General features: G+C 32.1%; 3 protein-coding genes across 6 annotated transcripts; 1 reads left to right on the top strand and 2 right to left on the bottom strand.

The window, feature by feature from the left end:
* Positions 1-1,331: 1,331 nt before the first annotated feature.
* On the bottom strand, positions 1,332-7,736 carry LOC113864357 (CBL-interacting serine/threonine-protein kinase 8-like). Of its 4 annotated transcripts, none has more exons than XM_027497968.1 (14): positions 7,357-7,736; positions 7,195-7,257; positions 6,843-6,914; positions 6,626-6,733; positions 6,465-6,539; positions 6,314-6,367; positions 6,076-6,201; positions 5,532-5,621; positions 4,369-4,491; positions 2,964-3,080; positions 2,604-2,720; positions 2,327-2,383; positions 2,170-2,244; positions 1,332-2,088 (listed from the first exon to the last, which is right to left on the bottom strand). In XM_027497968.1, exons 1-14 carry the CDS (start codon positions 7,513-7,515, stop codon positions 1,966-1,968), a joined length of 1,359 nt encoding a protein of 452 aa, XP_027353769.1. In that variant the 5' UTR covers positions 7,516-7,736; the 3' UTR covers positions 1,332-1,965. The 4 variants fall into 4 exon arrangements, with proteins under 4 accessions (XP_027353769.1, XP_027353770.1, XP_027353772.1 ...); XM_027497969.1 differs by having other exon boundaries at positions 1,475-2,067; XM_027497971.1 differs by having other exon boundaries at positions 1,500-2,067; positions 2,964-3,069; positions 4,355-4,491.
* A 2,795-nt stretch (positions 7,737-10,531) lies between these two features.
* Positions 10,532-11,794, bottom strand: LOC113866178. Its single transcript, XM_027501061.1, has one exon. It carries the CDS (start codon positions 11,792-11,794, stop codon positions 10,532-10,534), a length of 1,263 nt encoding a protein of 420 aa, XP_027356862.1.
* Positions 11,795-14,494: 2,700 nt separating this feature from the next.
* On the top strand, positions 14,495-18,858 carry LOC113866177 (oligopeptide transporter 4-like). Its single transcript, XM_027501060.1, has 6 exons — positions 14,495-14,941; positions 15,031-15,128; positions 16,474-17,037; positions 17,129-17,381; positions 17,485-17,667; positions 18,241-18,858. Exons 1-6 carry the CDS (start codon positions 14,495-14,497, stop codon positions 18,856-18,858), a joined length of 2,163 nt encoding a protein of 720 aa, XP_027356861.1.
* Positions 18,859-20,144: the final 1,286 nt, after the last annotated feature.

Genomic DNA, 20,144 nt, shown 5'->3' with positions numbered 1-20,144 from the left:
TTTATTTGTTTGTTGAATCAAATACAAACCATTATACTTTCCAGCCCAACTTCGGTCCATATTTTTTGTTCCGTGATTCAATCACTTCATTTTGTTTTATCTAATCCAATCTAGTCACTGGCTAGTCGCTAAACCAAGTAAATGTTGAAAACCAGTAACACGATGAGTTGAAAGAAGTTTCAAAATTAAGCATGTAGTATTTCATTACCTCCTCTCCTGCTAGACATCTTGTGGAAACCTGACATTGGAGAGAAGAATGAAGTGGTTGCAGGGGACTGAAACTTTTGCAATGGTGAGTGGGCAAATAATTTGCTTCACGCCAATCACTGTATATGCGTATTCAACTAGAACCATATTATATCACCTTCATGAGTAGCTGCGGTATGGTTATATATAAATGAAGCAATTTGCTTAAGATGATGTACATGCATTCAGACGAGGTAAATTCTACAGTGCTCTTTAAAACAGGAAGTATTTTATACTCTTTTACGTAATAGAGTTAGTGATTTATTTAAAAAGACATACATACTCTTTAATTTTAGAGATATTAAAGAAATCACACCCCTTAATCTAGAAAGAATATACTGTAGCAAACACTTTCCGACGATTCCAGTAATTTTCCAATTTGATTTAAATCTTTCTAGTGGGCTGTTGCATGACAAATGTAATTTATTTTAAAGGACAAATATTTTTTAAAGAATATAAGATATTATAGTTAAAACTGAAAAAGTTTATATTATAATTTAATCTTATTTTTAGAATACAATTGATCATTGACTAAAAAAAATTGCACTCTATTGTTTGGTTTTTATTTTATTAGAGACAAGCTCCCACAAAAGATTGGAGAAGAAAAATAAAACTATAAAATGATCTAAATAATCTCTCTTTTTGAGACCATGGCCATTGACTTGAGTAGAGTGTCTTGATCTCTCATATGCATGTAATAATCTTGAAAAGTTAACAACGACGTAACTCAAGACGCATTTAATAAAATAAGAAGTGAAGAACAAACTTTCCTTTTCACAATAACTTATAATGGGTTCATTGATAAAAAATTATTGTAGTTGCAGCCATAATAGATTTATATGACTATATATATACACTTTACATGCAACATCAAATATTAACTGATCACTGAATATATGCTTAAGATTTGTCAAGGTACCACTTAACGAATAATTTTATTTAAATTAATGAAAAACTACCGTTAAAAATCATTTTTCTTTTGAACATTTTATAGTAAATGTTGAGTGATGTAACTCACTATTTTTGCCATGGCTTTAAAAATTAGTTCTATATTCACAAATGAATAATCATAATTTTGTTTTTATGAAGAAACAAGTAACTAAATTACTGTTATATAAAAATATAAATTTTTTGAAAAAGCCAGATGCCACGCAGCGTAATTCAAGGTAAGGGTATAATGGAAACAGCGGGACAGGGAGGGCAAGAGGCAGGACACGCTTAGCAGTTAGCACTTGACATTTCATTGTACAATCCCATTTCTCTGCTTTCTTTCTCTTGTTTCAATTATGCACCCAAATATACAAATCACATGAAGCCAAGTGACAAATACAAATACCCTTTGATGTTGTGGCAGCGATAACTGATAACAAATAACGTACATTGTAACCAACTCTACTCTTAGGGATGCACGATAAATTCTAGTGATAGAACTAAAATACAAAATAAGAGTTCCATACACCAAACACAAGATTATATACTCCCTTTATATATAACTCATCGAATTTGGTCTCCTCTCCTGTATGAAATGATGACCGGTACGGTCTAGGGTGGGTATGAAGAAGATATGTAGGAGGTTGGGGTTACGCAAACCATATAAACCTTGATATGGCCTATGTGTCTATATGTCAACCCTTCTTTAAATGTTTTGTTCCATATTACTTTTTGTGTGTTATCTTTTTTCTTTTTCCATCAAAGTAGAAACCATCACGAGTGATGAAACTATCGTCTTTTGCATTTAGTCTTGGAGGTCCTTGATTTGCTTGATTCATGAGGCGGTTTCCAGATTATATCCTCAAGATTGCTACAAAAGTTCTTGTAAAACTGCAACATTAACAAGTGTATCTTTTGCCATAAATTAAATCCAACCAGGTTATATGCTCCGGAATCAGGATTGATACAAAACTGAGGTTTCCAAAAACTCACCTTGAGGTATTCACCTGTATCTCCAGCTGCTTTCTGAATGTCCACCATATAAAACGTAGGAGCCACTTCAAAAATCTTTGAGCAGATAAACAAGAAGTATTTAATTAGCCAAAATGTTAAAAGGCTGTTGAAATTCTGGTAGAGGCCAGAAACTTACTTCCAGGATGACTGAGAAATAAGATGTTTTATTTGCTGAAATGCCCTCTACCCTCATCTGGAAATTCATAAAAAAATATTACTTGATATGATGACTTTAGGTAGGTTTCATGCCATGTAAAAAATGGAATCAGATCAGATGCTAAGGATTTGAAAATTGTGAGTACTGGATTGAACGAAATAACGGGAAAAAGAATGGAGAGCAACAAAGGCAGTGGAAGCAAGGGGGAGGGGAAAACTGATAAATCAATTAACCATGTGTGTTACAGGCTACCTACCTTGTAGTTGCGAATATGTGTCTTAAATCCCATTGATTGTGCCACAACTTCCATACTTGATAGAACCACCTTTGCTGGCTTTTGAGAGATAAAGCGGGTTTGGTATTTCACAGTGTCCTGTAGGATATTAGACAGAAATATGAGATCATACCCTCAAATGGAAAATAGTGTTCAGACCTTTAAATGACACAATATTGGAGGTGCTAGAATATATTATACTTCGCAGGAACCTGTGATATGGATTAAATCTATATTCCTGCAAAGTTTCTCGGGAGTTGGGACATTATATGGGCTATGATTTGACCATTTGTAGATATGATTATTGAGCCTTGTAGTAAACAAACTGATATGATTAAATACCTGACCCCGATCAAATATTGTTGCAAGGTTTAAGCCTTGAGATAGAATTATCAAGTCAAATGCATTAAGCATTAAAGGACCTGTGTCCTCGTTATCACATTGCTGATCAGCAGGTTCCTTCAGTGACAAAACAATCATCAGGTCAGCAAAACTTGGAGGATAATTACCATATGAATACAGCAGGAGAAAAACCAAGCCTGGCTCTTTGAGAAAACAATACCAAATGTGGGGAAAAAAAAAAAAAAACAACACTGGTACTTTTCCAATTTGCATTACATTCAGTTTCCATAACTGAAAATCCCATTCGTCTTCCCTGATGTTTCTTCAGTACACTAGAGCGTAGAGTTTCAATGATACCGTGCTAGTAATGGAATGGTTTTCTAGGACTAAGAAATTTCAAAGTAGGTCATAATTGCATCTTTGTCCCTCTAATTTGAATTATGTATAATTTTGGTATCAAGCTTTTCTTGAGTAAATTAACTCCCTGTACTATATTTTAAAAATTTAGCAAATTGGTCTCTCTTGTCAATTTTTTTTTCTACTGAAAACTCCTAAGTTCTCATTTCCTATTAATTTTTATTCTAAATTGAATCAATTAAAATGTCTTTTATTCAAAACTAACCTACCAAAACATCAAAATTTCTCAATAAAAAAAAATCAAAATTTCACTTCTTCAAACCCTGATCCCATGTCCCACAAAATCATTAAAATTTTATCCAGTTTCCGCTAAAATTATACATTTAAGCCTTTTAAACTACTTCATATTCTAATTTCATTACAAACTTCCTCAAAATTAGGATATCCAAAATAATTTGAGTATTTTAAGTATAAAAAAAATCAAAAAGTGACTGTATTTGTATAATTCTAAAAATATAACCACTTAATTAGTTAAAAAAAAAAACTTGAACGGGTAAAATCATACATAGTGTAAATTAGAGGGACTAAAAGTATAATTAAGTTTTCAAAATATCTTTAACAAATATTGTTATTGTTTATGGTTCTTTTATGTCTCTTTATGAAATAGAGTTGTGGACATGCGGACACATTATATATATGATTCTGATGTTGGACAGGAACCAACAGGGTTCTTCTTGGTCAGGTAAACAAGCCTAGAGTGCTCCTTCTACCATGTTTCAAATATTCAGATAAAGGAAATATCAATTTCATATAATAAAAAAAAATGTCCCAAATGTTTACGTTGATCGTGTATTTATGTATTTGTGCCAGAATGGATAATTCAAAATAGAATAATATCCCCAAATCATAACAAATAATCCCAAATTAAAATCCTAAAATAGTGTGTCAAATCTACGTTAGATTCATTCTAAAAATACTGAGAATTGGTAGGCCGAAAAAATGTAGATAGATTAAATTAAATACAAAAAATCTTAGAGATATAACAGACCTCAGCATCATCAAAAACGGCATTCACATCATCTAAATTTACATCTTCATATTCAAGAAGACTGACAGGATTGTAACCCCTCTGAAACCATTCGTCATTTCTTATCTGCTCAATGGTTATACGCTGCAATTGCACATGCACAACCATGAACAACAAGGGAAATACTTGTCAGAAACAATCAGGATCACGAAGATTTAAATCCATCAGAAAGCTGGTATTAGTATATTACACAAAAAGTGGGGGAGGGTCCAATTCAGTTAATGGAAGAAATCCATGAAATTTAAATATGAATATAGCATGTTCATCCATGCAATGTGGTGTCTGTACTTGAAAGAATGATCATGTGAAACACAACTTTAATTCAAGTTTTGCTCAATGAAATTGAGAAAATATGTGATCCACGCCAATGAGATATGTGTAGTCAGACTGTGAACATTTTATAAATAACTCAAGTATTACAGATCACCATTGAGTTAAACCAATTCAAAAGTTTCATCTAAGATTAGTCTTTCCACATCCAAAGAAGTGTTATGTTACTTTAAAGATTGAGGTATAAAAGTCATTCATGAGCCTCTACATAAAACCTTAAGCATTTATGGAAGTTGGTAGTTACGACTCTCAATCTTTGTAATTAAATTCAATATCATTCGAAAGGTCATGCATTGCTCATACTTCAAGCCTTTCATCAAAGGGCTCTTCTATGAGGGGACATTTTATGGGTACTAAAATGCCCAACTACTTTAGTATGAAATACACATTTTTATAATAGGCCATCCATTTTACATATTAAAATTAGTCTAAACAACTAAGACTGTATATCAACAATAGCCAGTGAAAGACACTAAAAATATTTTGTTTTGATATCCAAATAGGAAAAAATAAAATCATAATATGCCAAAACTGAATATTCGATCCTCTCAACATAACCGTAAATTTTTCCACATTTCCATTCACTTTTAAAGGGAAAAAGTCATACAGTTCACAATCATGGATAAGAACTACATATCATTATACATTCATACTCTAAGGTTTTTTAGATGCCTTTGTATTACAACAGATATCAAAGACTCAACTCATTTTCAGCTTCTGTGGTCAAACAACATTAATTTTAAAATTGATAGTGAAAGGTTGTGTCTCAACTGTTGTGCATATCAAATACTTACAGTATCAGGATTTGGGTCCAAAATTCTATGTATCAGTGTTTTTGCTCCCAAGGGAAACCAAGGAGGACATGAAAACTCTGCTTTATTTATCTGCAAGAAACAAACAAGAAAACCAAAGAAAAATCATCAGTATCAATAACAATCTGAATTCCATTTCAATGAAAACATCTAGACTAGAAACCATGAGATAATGGAATATATCTCAAGCCTTTGGGCATAGAATAGAAGAGTGTTAACCACAAGAAATTGTAGCCTGTCAGAACTGCAGCCAGCACCTATTAAGAGATACAAGATACTAACAATGAAATTTTCATTTCCAATTCACACTCACAATTCAGGGTCAATTTGTTGCTCTGAACGCTCTTTCACCACATAAAACTAATAGATAAATTGACCCCCTAGTAGCAAATGTATTACCACCTGTCATAATATTAAATTGCTAATAAATAATAATTTATGCATGTCCATATATGCAAAATAAATATTTTGATCTACAAAACAATATATTCTACACTAAATATACATGTAACGTGTAAATTCATGCCTTACTGTATAAGGTTGTTAGATCAAGCTCATCAAATGGGAGATATCCAGCCAGTAGGACATACAGGATAACCCCACAGGACCAAACATCCGCCACAGCACCATTGTAACCCTTGTGACTGAGTACCTAAGACCACAAAAATCAAATGCAAAATATAGATGCCAGCATAAGGCTAGTTAGTATCTGCAATTGATATAAACTGAAATTTAACTAAACAACAAGCCACCCTAGTTTTTACCTCAGGAGCAACATAGTTCGGAGTACCACATGTTGTCCGAAGGATACTCACCCCCTATGAGAATATTCAACAAGTTTGAAGCCATTGGTATCATCATATCTTACATGAATCGAAGCCATATATAAAAGCTATTTGGTAGTAACAAGCTCACCTGTTCAGGCAATGCGCTCAAACCAAAATCTGAAATCTTCATATTTCCTAGTGAATCGAGTAAAAGATTTTCAGGCTGCACAAGGCAAAAAAAGAAAATTAGAAGAATTTGATAAGGGTAACAGGTGACGGACAACTTTTCAGATCGCACTCAATGCAAACCTTTAAATCTCTGTGATAAACTCCCTTACTGTGGCAATAATCTACCCCATCAATAAGCTGTTGGAAATATCTTCTAGATTCAGCTTCACTCAGACGCCCATGGTGTATCTGCACAATTATGTCGTTCTCCATCAACATCTCCAATATCATGAGTGGTGATTAATAAAAAAATTACGCTAAAAGCAACAAGAAGACAGTTCCATGTTGAGCTACTCACAATTTTATCAAACAATTCACCACCCGTAATGAACTCCAATATGATATAAATCTTCGTGCGGCTTGCAAGAACCTGAAGAAAACAATGTTTAACAACAGAATCAAGGGCTTGTGAGTCACCGACAAGTAATGGCTTATCAGAGCAAACATTGAGTCGGTGTGAGTCTTTTTTACATTTAATGAAGGAAAATTCATAAAATACGTTTCAAGAAGTGCTCCTCACATCAAAGTCCAAACAATCATGACTCGGAATTAGGTGATAAGTTATTATTTGAAAACGGAAACCAATCAGGCCCTTAGTGACCTTAACGAAAATAGAAAGCAAAGAGTAAAGTGCAGTAATGATGACATGCCTCGTGCAGACGAACAACATAAGGATGCCTCACTAGCTTCATAATCGAAATCTCCCTCTTGATCTGCATAATAAAAATTCAAAATACAAACATACTAATCACAACTACTATCACGAAACTGGTTGTTAATTAGGAAAGTTAAGTTAAGAGTAGTAGTAATACCTGGTCGACCATCTTGTGCTTGATTATGGTGCTACGGTCAAGTACCTTCATGGCCACGCTCTCCCCAGTTTCTGTGTTCTGAGCGAACTTCACCTTCGCAAAGGTTCCCTCCCCAATCGTTCTCCCAATCTCATACTTACCCACTTTCCTCACCACCATCGCTCTCTCTCTCTCTCTCTTTCTGTCTCTCTCACTGCATTCCACTCCCTTTCTCACCAATCCAACTTGACTCACCAGCCAACACTCTTCATTGGGAATTAGAAAAATACATAAATATAACTATTTATTTTTTAAAATTAATTAACCAAAAAGAAAATAGAAACGAAAACAAAGTTTGACAGCTGGGAAGGGAGAAGGATGATTGGTCGGTCATAAAACGAAAGAAATAATAAAAGGCAAGTCGTTTTGGGAGATAAAATTACCGACCAGTACAACAGCCAAAGATTTTTCCCTGCGAAATTTCAAGAGAGAAAAAGAGGTTGGAGTTATTATTATTATTATTATTATTATTATTATAATTGCGAGAGAAAAAGATTAGAGGCGGAGAACGCACGGTGGTGTTGTGAGGACGTGGTGAGTTGGGTTGGAGGGATTGATTGGGTGTGGTGCGGAAGACAGAAACATGATGAATAGACAGATGAAGGTCGTTAGGGTAGCAGTTTCCGCTCACACCGATGTCATCAACAATCAATACCTTCTTTGATTTAGTGCAAAAAATATACTTTTACCAGCGTTAAATTTGATTTTAAGTATTTTAAAAAAGTATTTATTATATTTTTATAAAAGTATACAAAAATAAAATTTATTTTTTTAAGAGTATATTAATGTTTTCTTATAATAATATGCTATTGTACTTTTTGTGTTATTAAGGTAATTTTTAATAAAAATAATAATTTTTAATTGATATTTAATTTTTATTTATATTTAATTATTTAAATTAATTTAATTTAATTTAAAATAACTAATTTTTGAATTAAAACTTATCTGTTGAAAAAAAAAAGTGATTCCATAATTTTGTCAAATAACTTTTAGTTAGCTGGCAATAAATTATAAACCTAGCTTTTCAGCTGATTGACATAATTTCATTATTGGGCGTCAACTTGTTATGAGCACTATTGGCTTTTTTATTTAAGGCATTCCTTTTTGAATTTACTAAATTAGTGTAATTTTAAAAAATTATTAAAAAACAATGCAAGTGGAAGTATATAGTACAACTAATTTCACTGTTGATTTATGGTCATTAATTAAGGATAGCTGTAAATGTTTGTGCCGGATGAATATTATTAGGCTATTGAAATGTTACTTTGAAAATTGTCGATTTATAAAATTTGACTTATTCTATTTTTATAATATTTTAATTAAATTATAAATTAATTTTTATATTTTTACGAAGCATTTAAATAAGGTTATAATTAATTTTCACTTGAATAAATATTTTTAAACAAGTATTTATCATTTAAAATCATGTTGACAATATTAAATACGATAATGTAAAAAAAATATTGTATAACTATCGAATAAATTTAAATTATAAGAATTAATTTATAAATAAGTATTAATACTAAAGATTAAGTATGTATTCTAAATATAAATTTAAAAAATTGTGAACTCTGTTTAAAAAATTGATACTAAATGAAAATATTACAAAATTTTAAGAGATTAAAAATTGAATTTTTAAGAGAATTTATATTTCGTATAATTTTATATTTTAAATATAATTTTTTATTTTTTATTTTTTTCAAAATCTATATTAATTAATGTATGATACAAATTATAATAAAAATGGTAACTCACATAATCTATGTATTCATTTGAAATTATGATAAAAAAATATAAAAATAAAAATGGTTAATTTCAATATTTAAGATTGAATTAAGTAACCGATTATAATAATTATTTATTACATTCTTATATATAACTATAATATTGTTTCTAAATATTTTTTATTTTAAATATTTAAACTTAACTCTAAAGATTAAAGTTATCAAATTTATTATTAATCAAGAATAAGTGTATTCTAAAAATAAGATTAAATTATAATATAAAATTTTTCAGTTTTAACTATAATATCTTATATTCTTTAAAAAATATTTGTCCTTTAAAATAAATTACATTTGTCATGCAACAGCCCACTAGAAAGATTTAAATCAAATTGGAAAATTACTGAAATCGTCTGAAAGTGTTTGCTACAGTATATGCTTTCTAGATTAAGGGGTGTGATTTCTTTAATATCTCTAAAATTAAAGAGTATGTATGTCTTTTTAAATAAATCACTAACTCTATTACGTAAAAGAGTATAAAAATACTTCCTGTTTTAAAGAGCACTGTAGAATTTACCTCGTCTGAATGCATGTACATCATCTTAAGCAAATTGCTTCATTTATATATAACCAGACCGCAGCTACTCATGAAGGTGACATAATATGGTTCTAGTTGAATACGCATATACAGTGATTGGCATGAAGCAAATTATTTGCCCACTCACCATTGCAAAAGTTTCAGTCCCCTGCAACCACTTCATTCTTCTCTCCAATGTCAGGTTTCCACAAGATGTCTAGCAGGAGAGGAGGTAATGAAATACTACATGCTTAATTTTGAAACTTCTTTCAACTCATCGTGTTACTGGTTTTCAACATTTACTTGGTTTAGCGACTAGCCAGTGACTAGATTGGATTAGATAAAACAAAATGAAGTGATTGAATCACGGAACAAAAAATATGGACCGAAGTTGGGCTGGAAAGTATAATGGTTTGTATTTGATTCAACAAACAAATAAACTGCAAATGGCCAACATGAGTTTGACACCAGTTTCCCACATAAGTATGGAAGCTGCCAACACGAACTGTGAGTAATTTATGTATATTTCCTAATTACCAGTGCTGCACCCTCTTGATAAAATTTATTCTTTTGTTACGTAATTTTACAAACTTAAAAACCTTTGATAAGAAAAAATAAACATACAATTTCAAGATATTATAGAAAATGAAAACCAAAACAAAATTTTTATTACATCTTGTTTATTTTCTTACATAGATATTAAAATGGAAAATAATAACCAGCAATAAAGCCAAAAAAAAAATATTTCTCTATTATCACGAAACAAAATTTGTCCTAATTTGGATTTGCTTGAACTGTGTCGCAGTAAATCTTGCCACCATGCCCATGGCCAGCATCTTCAGTAATTCCGGCCATCATTTGGGACTGGCCCTGTTAGAGATGGATAAAGGCGAGAATAAGCTTCACTGGGTGTGGTACCGTAAATTTGTATGAACAGAGCCATGCCCGGGTCTATACAGTTACCCTCACCAACTGGTGTAGCCATGTGTTGCGGAGCACTTTCTTGGTACACTCCGGACACAGGTGAAGAACCCCCAAGTGCATAACCACTCCCAGTCACGTGGGAAGCCAAAGCGGAATGGGCTTGTGAGTGGGCTCCCAACTCATAACAGTGGCTTGTCACGTAACTTTTCGGCGTAGACAATGGTGGAGCAACCGAAGTAGAATGGGCTTGGGCTTCTTGAGACTGGTATGCATATCCACCATTGACCAAGTGGGGAGGTAGAGCATAATGAGCGTGTGATTGGCCCCCCAAAGCATATCCATCGTTTGTCACGTGACTTTTGGGAGTAGAGATAGGTGTTACAACGGAAGTAGGATGGGCTTGGGCTTGGGCTCTCCATGCATTATCACCGTCGGTCACGTGGCTCTCTGGCACTGGTAATGACATTGGAGTCCAAGCTTGGCCATGCAATGGAATGTTGTGATTCTGAAGAGGAAGATTATTAGCCATTTTTACGTGATCATTTGCATTTGTATTCTTCAGAAAACTCTGCAACTCGTTAGTCAGGAGCCATTCCAGATGAAAAGCCATTCTTACGTGATCATCTGTATTTATATTCTTCAGAAAACTCTGAAACTCGTTAGTCAGGATCCGTTCCTCCAATTCCAATTGCAACTGCGTAATAATATCTGCATTACCATCAAGCATAGAAGCAGTGGCAGAAGAATCAGAATCAGAATCGGAATCGGAATCGGAATCGGAATCGGAATCGGAATCGGAATCGCCTTGGGATGACTTCGGAGTTTGATAACATGGGAATAGGAACAGCTTGAAGTGGCGGAACTTGGTGGAGGCGTGACACACTCGATCATACTCAGCCATCATGTTCTCTAGATCCTCGTCGTTAACAACGGAAATTAAAGTGTCAAGATCCTCGCCGGGGAGTTGGTATTTTAAAAGGACGTGGTTTTTGGTGAAGGAGTGGATGTTTTTCAAGAGATGGAAGAAGTTTATGTTGCGATCAACTTTCATGATTTTTATGTCTCCGCCAATGTAAGCGAGTTTCATGTTATTGGATGGCTTGGGGAGGATTTTGCCTCCGTATCTGCAGATCAACTTCACTTTGGAGAAGGGATTTGGGATGTTGTGGTTCGACATGGCAGCGAGAGAGAGAGAGTGAGAGTGGATGAAAATAATTGTGAAGGCTGTCTCTCTTCTTATAGTAAGTTTATCTTCCTCCTCCTTATTTTATGCTAACCAACTCTATCCACCTGAGCAACCGAATAATCAGATAATAGATATTCGCATGTCAAATTTTAAATTTTAAATACAACATCATAACTACCAAGCCGCAAATCATTATCTTACGATGTAAATAAACAAAATTACGTTTCTGTTTTTATTTTATAAGATTAAACATTTGTTTGACTTTAAAATAAGATAAATTAATGCATACATACACTATACATATTTGTCTATATGAAAAGTCAACAAAAATGCTGAAGTCGAGTGAGATAAACAAATACTAAAAGCTAGTCAGTTAAAATTTAACTAAGTTAAACACTGGTAACAGTTGAATTAAAAAAAGACTATTATTTGGATAACGAGGACTTAATTCCTTACTTTTTCACACAGTTTTGTCGTTAAATTCTTGAAAGACTGTTCTCACTTCTCGGTTAATAAGTTTTTAAACCAACGATATTTTTATATTTTAAATAAATTAATTTAATTTAAGTGCATTAAATATAAAATTTAGTCTTAAATTTAAAAATCCTATTTAAGGTATGTTTAGTAAAATCATCTCAGCGTATAAAAGTTAATTAGAAATTGAAAGCTTAAATTTTTTTTATACGCAAAACAAATCTTATTAAAAAGAGTTCAAGGGGAACTCAAAATCCATATACACAAAAAATTACTTACTTAGAGAAATAAAAAGCAAAAATATACTTATGCAAAATTAAGACATGCAATTTCGTGGGTTCAAATATCAATTAGCTAACATAATAGCTTCTCCCTTACTAACAAGTGATAACCATTTTCAGGATCTTAGAATAATAGAATCTAGGACTTCCCTCTCATCCAAAACACAATTGAAAAATATAATTCTATTTCTATGCAACCACAAAGACCACACTGTACTTACCCAAATAATTAATAAGCATATTCCTTCTCTTTTACTACAGCCAACACCAACCCAAGAAAGCAAGTGAGTCGATAAATCTGAAGGCAAAACCAGTGAGAATCCAAGCCAACGCGTAGTAAAGTATCAGATTTGAGATGAAACTGAGCACGTTAAAAATAAATGAGTTGAAAGTTCCTTCAAACCATGACAGAAACAACAAGTTATATCATCAATTTGAACACCACAATCAATCAGTAAACCTTTACAAGGAAGTGCATTCAACAACAATTGCCAAGAAAAAACCAGACACTTAAGAGGGACCTTCCCTCTCCATAGCCTTTGTAAGGCATCTGCCGTACACTAATCTACACTATTAGGACTACCAAAAAGTTCAAATAGCCATGAATACGCAGATTACACTGAATAACAACCTGAAGAATCTGCGCTCCATACTCATTTTTCTTTTTGTAGTAATTTAATAGAAACTCCATCCACAAGCTCCAACAAAATATTAAAGCTCGAGATCTCATGTTAAAAGAGTCCTCTTCGCCAACTAACATTCCAAACCCATCTAGTGCCATCATGAAAACCATTATCCACTACACGTGATTCAGCATTTCTCGCCACTGCAAATAATCACGGAAATACTTCACACAATCGCACCCTCCTACCCACTTATCTCTATCACTTACGCATTTTTTCAATACAATAATTTAATTTTTATCTACACAATTATTAATTTTGTTCTAAATTTAAAATTTTATATTACTTTGTATAAATTTTTAATTTTTTGTAAATTTTTTTTATTTACAAAAATTATTTTAATTTTTTAATTTTTTAAATTTAAAATTTACTTCTAAGAGACTTATCTTTTAAATTTATTGTTATTATTATATATTAATTATTGACATATAATTAAAATATTTTTAATATTATAAAATAAAAGTATTATTTTAAAATATATTATATTTTTAAAATTATTTAATTCAGTTAAATATTTATTATTTTAAAACATGTTATTTGTAATACTAAATTAAATTTAAATATTTATTTAAAATAATTTTATTATATATATGTATATTTATTTATTCTAAAATAAAATAGTGAAACACTTAAACTAGTATTATATACCTGTATATCTATTTATAGAAAGTTATCCTATATAGAATGCATAATAAATAGGGTGAAATTAATTTCACGCGCATTACGTGGAAAACGAAAGAAATTATAAAAAAAAAAAAGAGTCAATGACATAATTAAAAAAATATAGAAAATGACTATATAAAATAATGTTTTTAAAATTAACTATATATATATATATATATATATGATTTTATATTTATATAATATAAAAACTTATATATTAATTTTTATTATAAATTATAAAATTTAATTTAATTCAATAAATTAATATATAATTTTTATTGTATCCCATGTTGCAAGACTTAAAAAAATATCGATACGCATATAATATAACATAAAAGTATATGTTCTCTCGGAATTCAAGCCAAGACAAAATCACCGCCTTAAGCAGCATGGTGTGACGTAAATTCCAACCTCCGAAAAAGTACTATACAAGACGCAAATGCCAAGGGGCAAGAAGCGAAAATAATCACTGTTGAAATGCCGAGTGCAAGCATCTTCCCTTTTTGATTCCATCATTTTCAGCAACCCTCAGCATGGCCACCATAGAGATAGAGGCAGAGCTGGAGCGCCGGCAGAGCACAATAGAAAGCATGGACGACACCGTTTCACCGATCGAGGAAGTTCGGTTGATCGTATCGAACGAAGATGATCCGACCTTGCCGGTTTGGACTTTCCGTATGTGGTTTTTGGGACTGGTCTCGGTGGTGCTCCTCTCGTTTTTGAACACATTTTTTGGGTACAGAAAGGAACCTCTGTTGGTGACGATGATATCGATTCAGGTTGCGACGCTTCCCATTGGACGGTTCATGGCGAAAGTGCTTCCAAAATGGAAGTTTCGAATCGGTAAAAAAGAGCTAACGCTGAATCCAGGGCCATTCAACATGAAAGAGCACGTGTTAATTTCTATATTCGCAAACGCTGGTGCTGCATTTGGGAACGGTTCGGCATACGCGTTGAGTATTGTGGATATAATTCGAGCGTTTTATGGTAGAAAAATTAGTTTCTTGGCTAGTTGGCTTCTTGTAATGACGACGCAGGTAAGGGAAACTTTCAGTTAGAATATTTGGAAACGAATGAATGTTGAATGATGAAGTGTCGTTTAGGTGATTGTATTGGATGTACGCAGGTGTTGGGGTATGGATGGGCGGGGATTATGAAGAAGTACGTGGTGGAGCCCGCACAGATGTGGTGGCCTGCTACTCTCGTCCAAGTCTCTCTGTTCAGGTCATTTACATTATTAGTTTCAAATTTTATATATATATATATATATATATATAATCACGAGAGAAATGATTTAGACTGAGGAAATTGTGGCGTTGGATTTTGTTTAAAATTTTTTAAAATTTATTCATCAAAGTTATAATTAATGATAAAAGTTTTTAAAGATTAACATTAAATTTATTCATTAATTTGAATTTTTAATTTTTTATTTAAATATTTAAGAGTTAACATAATAGGAGATAATGTATTTAATTATAACTATTCTTTTATATATATATATATATATATACACATGTATCTCAAAAATATTCTCCAAAGTTAAAAAAATAAAAGTAATGTCTCATTTTTTGTATTTAGAAATCGGAGTTCAGGAGAATCAATATGAATGTACGACAGCCAGACATGGCGCGTGCAATGGCATTGCTAGTGTAGTTTGCTTGAAAATCTAGAAGAACCTAAAACCTTTTTGTGCAAATTTTATATAATTTTTCATTTGCAGTAAAGGGGTTTTTTTTCTGGGGCCCGAACCTAAGATAGGTAACATTATTAGGGGCCACCTCTCGAAGTCAAATGGTTTATTTATGTATATTATTGAATTTTTTCACTCTAACTATTATAATTATTTTATGATTTAATTATATTTTTAATATTGTGATATGGTAAACATTTAATATTACAAATAAAACAAAATCATGTTTCTTTTGGTATTAGATCAAAACAAGAAAAATTTCTTATTATAGTACAATTTGAGAATGTCATCTTATTCCCATTCATTAATTTATTACATATTTCTACCAAATATGGATGTGTATATTATTTAATTTATATTGTTAGATAATAAAATAAAATAAAAGCATATTTCAGGACCACCCCTTTTCTTTCCTTTTGTTTCCCACATAAATAATGTACACGCTTTATTGTATTTATGACATTCGACTTTAATCCCTCAGCAATCTTTATTGCTCACGTTCATTAATGTTTTTTAATTTTTACAGTCACTTTTACCACTTTTTATTTACACAGAACATTGAAATCCTTTTTCTTCTTAAATAAGCTAAATTTCAGGTAAAAGGTGGTTTATAAAGTCTATAATTCAAAATTGTAGTAAAATCTGAAAGATTTTAAAAAGAAAAAATTTTAAAATAAAATTTAATAGTTTGATGTAAAAGAAAATTAATAAAAATTTAATTACAGAAATTTTAAAAAATTAAAAGTAATTATACATTGAAAAACTAAATTTGAATAAAATAACAATATTATTAAACCTTAGTTATATGTAATTATTTTATTATTGAAATAAGTCAAATAACAATTCTGATTTCAATGCATGTGGACATTTGGCATGCAGGGCATTGCATGAAAAAGAACGGAGGCGCATGTCGAAAGAGAAATTCTTCTTGATAGCGCTTATTTGCAGCTTCGCATGGTACGTGGTTCCTGGTTACCTCTTCACAACGTTGTCAATTATTTCGTGGGTGTGTTGGATTTTTCCTCATTCAATCACAGCCCATCAAATAGGATCAGGCAAGTATGGACTTGGTTTGGGTTCTTTTTCCCTTGATTGGACCACTGTAGCCGCATTCCTTGGCAACCCTCTTGTTACTCCTTTCTTTGCAATAGCTAATATCATTGTGGGATACGTCTTATTAATCTACCTTCTCATACCTCTATCATATTGGGGATTTAATCTCTATGATGCCAAAAACTTCCCCATATACTCTTCAACTCTATTCACTGCCCATGGTAAAAAATACAATGTGACAGCCATTGTAAATGAAAAGTTCGAGATAGATATGAATGCATACGAGCAACAAGGTCGAGTCAACATGAGTGTGTTTTTTGCTGTTAGCTATGGACTCGGCTTTGCTGCCATTGCCTCTTCCCTCACTCATGTGGCCATATTTAATGGAAGGTAATAGTAAATGGTTTATTAGAAGCAAATGATTTTGAAGTTTTTTGTACTATAATGTTGGTGTTAAATATATATACGTTGGTTTAAACAGGGAGATATGTAGACAATTCCGATCTTCCCGATCTGGAACGGAAGATATTCACACAAGATTGATGAAGAAGTACAAGCAAATACCTAATTGGTGGTTTCATGTGACGCTTTTGGCTTCATTTGTACTTGCACTTGTGCTCTGTATTGCCATGAAAGATCAGATACAAATGCCATGGTGGGGTCTCATATTTGCAGCTGGGCTTGCAGCAACTTTTACTCTTCCCATTAGCATCATAACGGCCACGACTAATCAGGTAAGAAACTACTAATTAAATCACCTATTCTGTACTAATATGTAATACTCAAAACTTACACTAACCGTTGTTTTGTTTTATTGTTTTCCCCTTCCATTCTCAGAGTCCAGGTTTGAATATCCTTACCGAGTATATCATAGGTGTGATTTTACCTGGTAAACCAATCGCCAACGTTTGCTTCAAGACATATGGTTACATGAGTATGTCACAGGCTGTTTCCTTTCTATCTGATTTCAAGCTAGGACATTACATGAAGGTTCCACCACGTTCAATGTTCATAGTTCAGGTATATACTTCTATTAGGCATTTTAGTGTTTTAAGTGAAGATATTATTCACTTGATGATAGAATATGCGCGCCTAATTATGCAATTCTGAACAAGTAATTTCAAGCAAGAGACACTTTTAACCGGACTCCACGTGTCAAAATGACACACCCGTTTTAATAACATATCAAAAGACATGGGTAACCAGAAGAACCAGATACTGTAAGGACTAAGGAATATTACACTTCATGCAGTCCTAATTTGCTACTTACCTCTTTTTTCCCCTTATTTTTTTCTTCAGATTTACTGCGTGAGCCACTTAACTGCATTCAAGTATACATTTCCAGTAATTGTTTTATTATTACACCAGGAAAGCAGAGGTCAAACCATAATTTTGATTATATTTACACTGTCATTAATTATATAATACTACATTGTTATCAGAGTTCGAGTGTGATAACAAGCATCTAGGGAGTTAAATTATTTTAATACGTGGCGATATATGACTGAATACTAGCAATCAAAATGAAATCCTACATATCTATAGTTATCTAACTCTACTTGGGTGATCCAAATTTGTTATATTGCATATTAGATTGTAGGGACTCTTGTAGCTGGAACCGTGGACGTTGGCGTGGCATGGTGGTTGCTGGGTACAATCAAGAATATATGCAACGAAGATAAACTGCCTGCTGATAGCCCGTGGACTTGCCCGAGTGACCAAGTCTTCTTTGATGCATCCGTGATATGGGGTTTGGTTGGTCCAAAACGAATATTTGGTACTCTTGGAAATTACTCAAAACTCAATTGGTTCTTTTTAATTGGAGCATTGGGACCACTGGTTATATGGCTACTCCATAAAGCATTTCCCAAACAAAAATGGATATCCATGATTCACCTTCCTGTACTTCTAGGAGCAACAGCGAACATGCCACCCGCTAGCACAGTAAACTTCAATGCATGGATCATTGTTGGGACAATCTTTAACTACTTTATATTTAAATATCGTAAGGAATGGTGGCAGCGATACAATTATGTGCTAGCAGCAGCTATGGACGCTGGATTGGCTTTCATGACAATTCTACTGTATTTTGCTATTAACATGGAGGAAAAAAGCATCGACTGGTGGGGACAAGATGAACACTGTGAACTTGCTAGATGTCCAACAAGCAAAGGTATTGTTGGTGAGTGGTGTCCTGTAAATACTGGTTGAATTAGGTTGCTTGATGTGTCTTGTTGGACCTCTTGCCTTGTTTTCGGAGTTTGCACACTTAGCTAGACAATCCTATGTGAAGAGAAAGGGGATACAATTAAACAGGTTGTTTGTCGGGATATATTGCTTGCACTTTGTATCTTCTGTTTTCTGAACAGGGAGATATTTCAGTTTAACTGGAGTATATACTCTTTTTCTTAAAAAACTAATATCTATTTTTGTATGCTTAATTTGTTAAACTAATAAATAAATAAATAAATATATATATATATATATATAAGAATATCGAAAATTTATTTTAAATGGCTAAATCGTCATTTTTTAATTTTGTTATTTTTAATGTTATTTCATTTCATAATATCTCAAATTTAGACGTATGGGCAGTTATTCAACAAACATTTATAGAAGATAAAAAAAAAACAATTTTTTATAAGCTAAAATCAGTTTAAGTACTTTTATATTTTAAAAATTATTTTGTATAATTTTTCAAAAAATTGAAATGCATACATTAATTTTAATTTATTAAAAAACTTTTACTTCATTATTTTATTTTACAAGTATGTATTAAAAACTTTATCGAAATTAGCCTTAATATTGTTTAAATTTTACTTGTTAGATAACGGGTGAGACGTTGGAGTTCCAGCATATTAATTTGTATATCAATCAAGCTCTCAAAAAAGTTTCATTACCATTTCTAACCAACTGTTAGGGATTAATCACACACACTAGAGTGATCAAAGTTATATAGGGATCGGGTGAGGGAAGCATTTTTGCCATAATGCAAGCCAACTTTCAAACCATTTTGCAATCAAACAGTGTTTTACAAATTTAGACCTTAGTAACCAATCATCAATCAGGGCACAAGCAAGAACATCAAACTGCGCTGCTTTTTGTTTATTATAAAGAAAAATATTTCGGCAATTGATATTGAAAGTAAGCTTTTATTAGTGTGTAAACAATAAACGGAACTGTACACTAGCAGAGTGAAAACAACAGTGCTGCTTGCTTCTTGATGTGTTCTCTGCTGCTCCAATTCATTTATATATGTACAAATAGTACATATACAAATCAGTCCCTGAAATTAACACTTCATTTTTTATCTCTCAAATTTTTACTTTGAACAATTTTATTCTTAAATGTGTTTACTTGCTCACACTTTTGATCCTTTTTAAAACTAATTGGTCGTAAAAATTGTTAGTGTGTATAATTTGGTCCAATGATATGTTAATTTATTCATTTTACTTGTATTTTGCAAAAGAATAATTGAAATATAAGTAAATTAACTC

The sequence above is a fragment of the Abrus precatorius genome, unplaced genomic scaffold (assembly GCF_003935025.1).
Source record: "Abrus precatorius isolate BTA unplaced genomic scaffold, Abrus_2018 Scaffold4, whole genome shotgun sequence".
Lineage (NCBI taxonomy): Eukaryota > Viridiplantae > Streptophyta > Magnoliopsida > Fabales > Fabaceae > Abrus > Abrus precatorius.
Note: the sequence above shows the minus strand (reverse complement) of the source record. Positions and strands in the feature narration are given on the sequence as shown.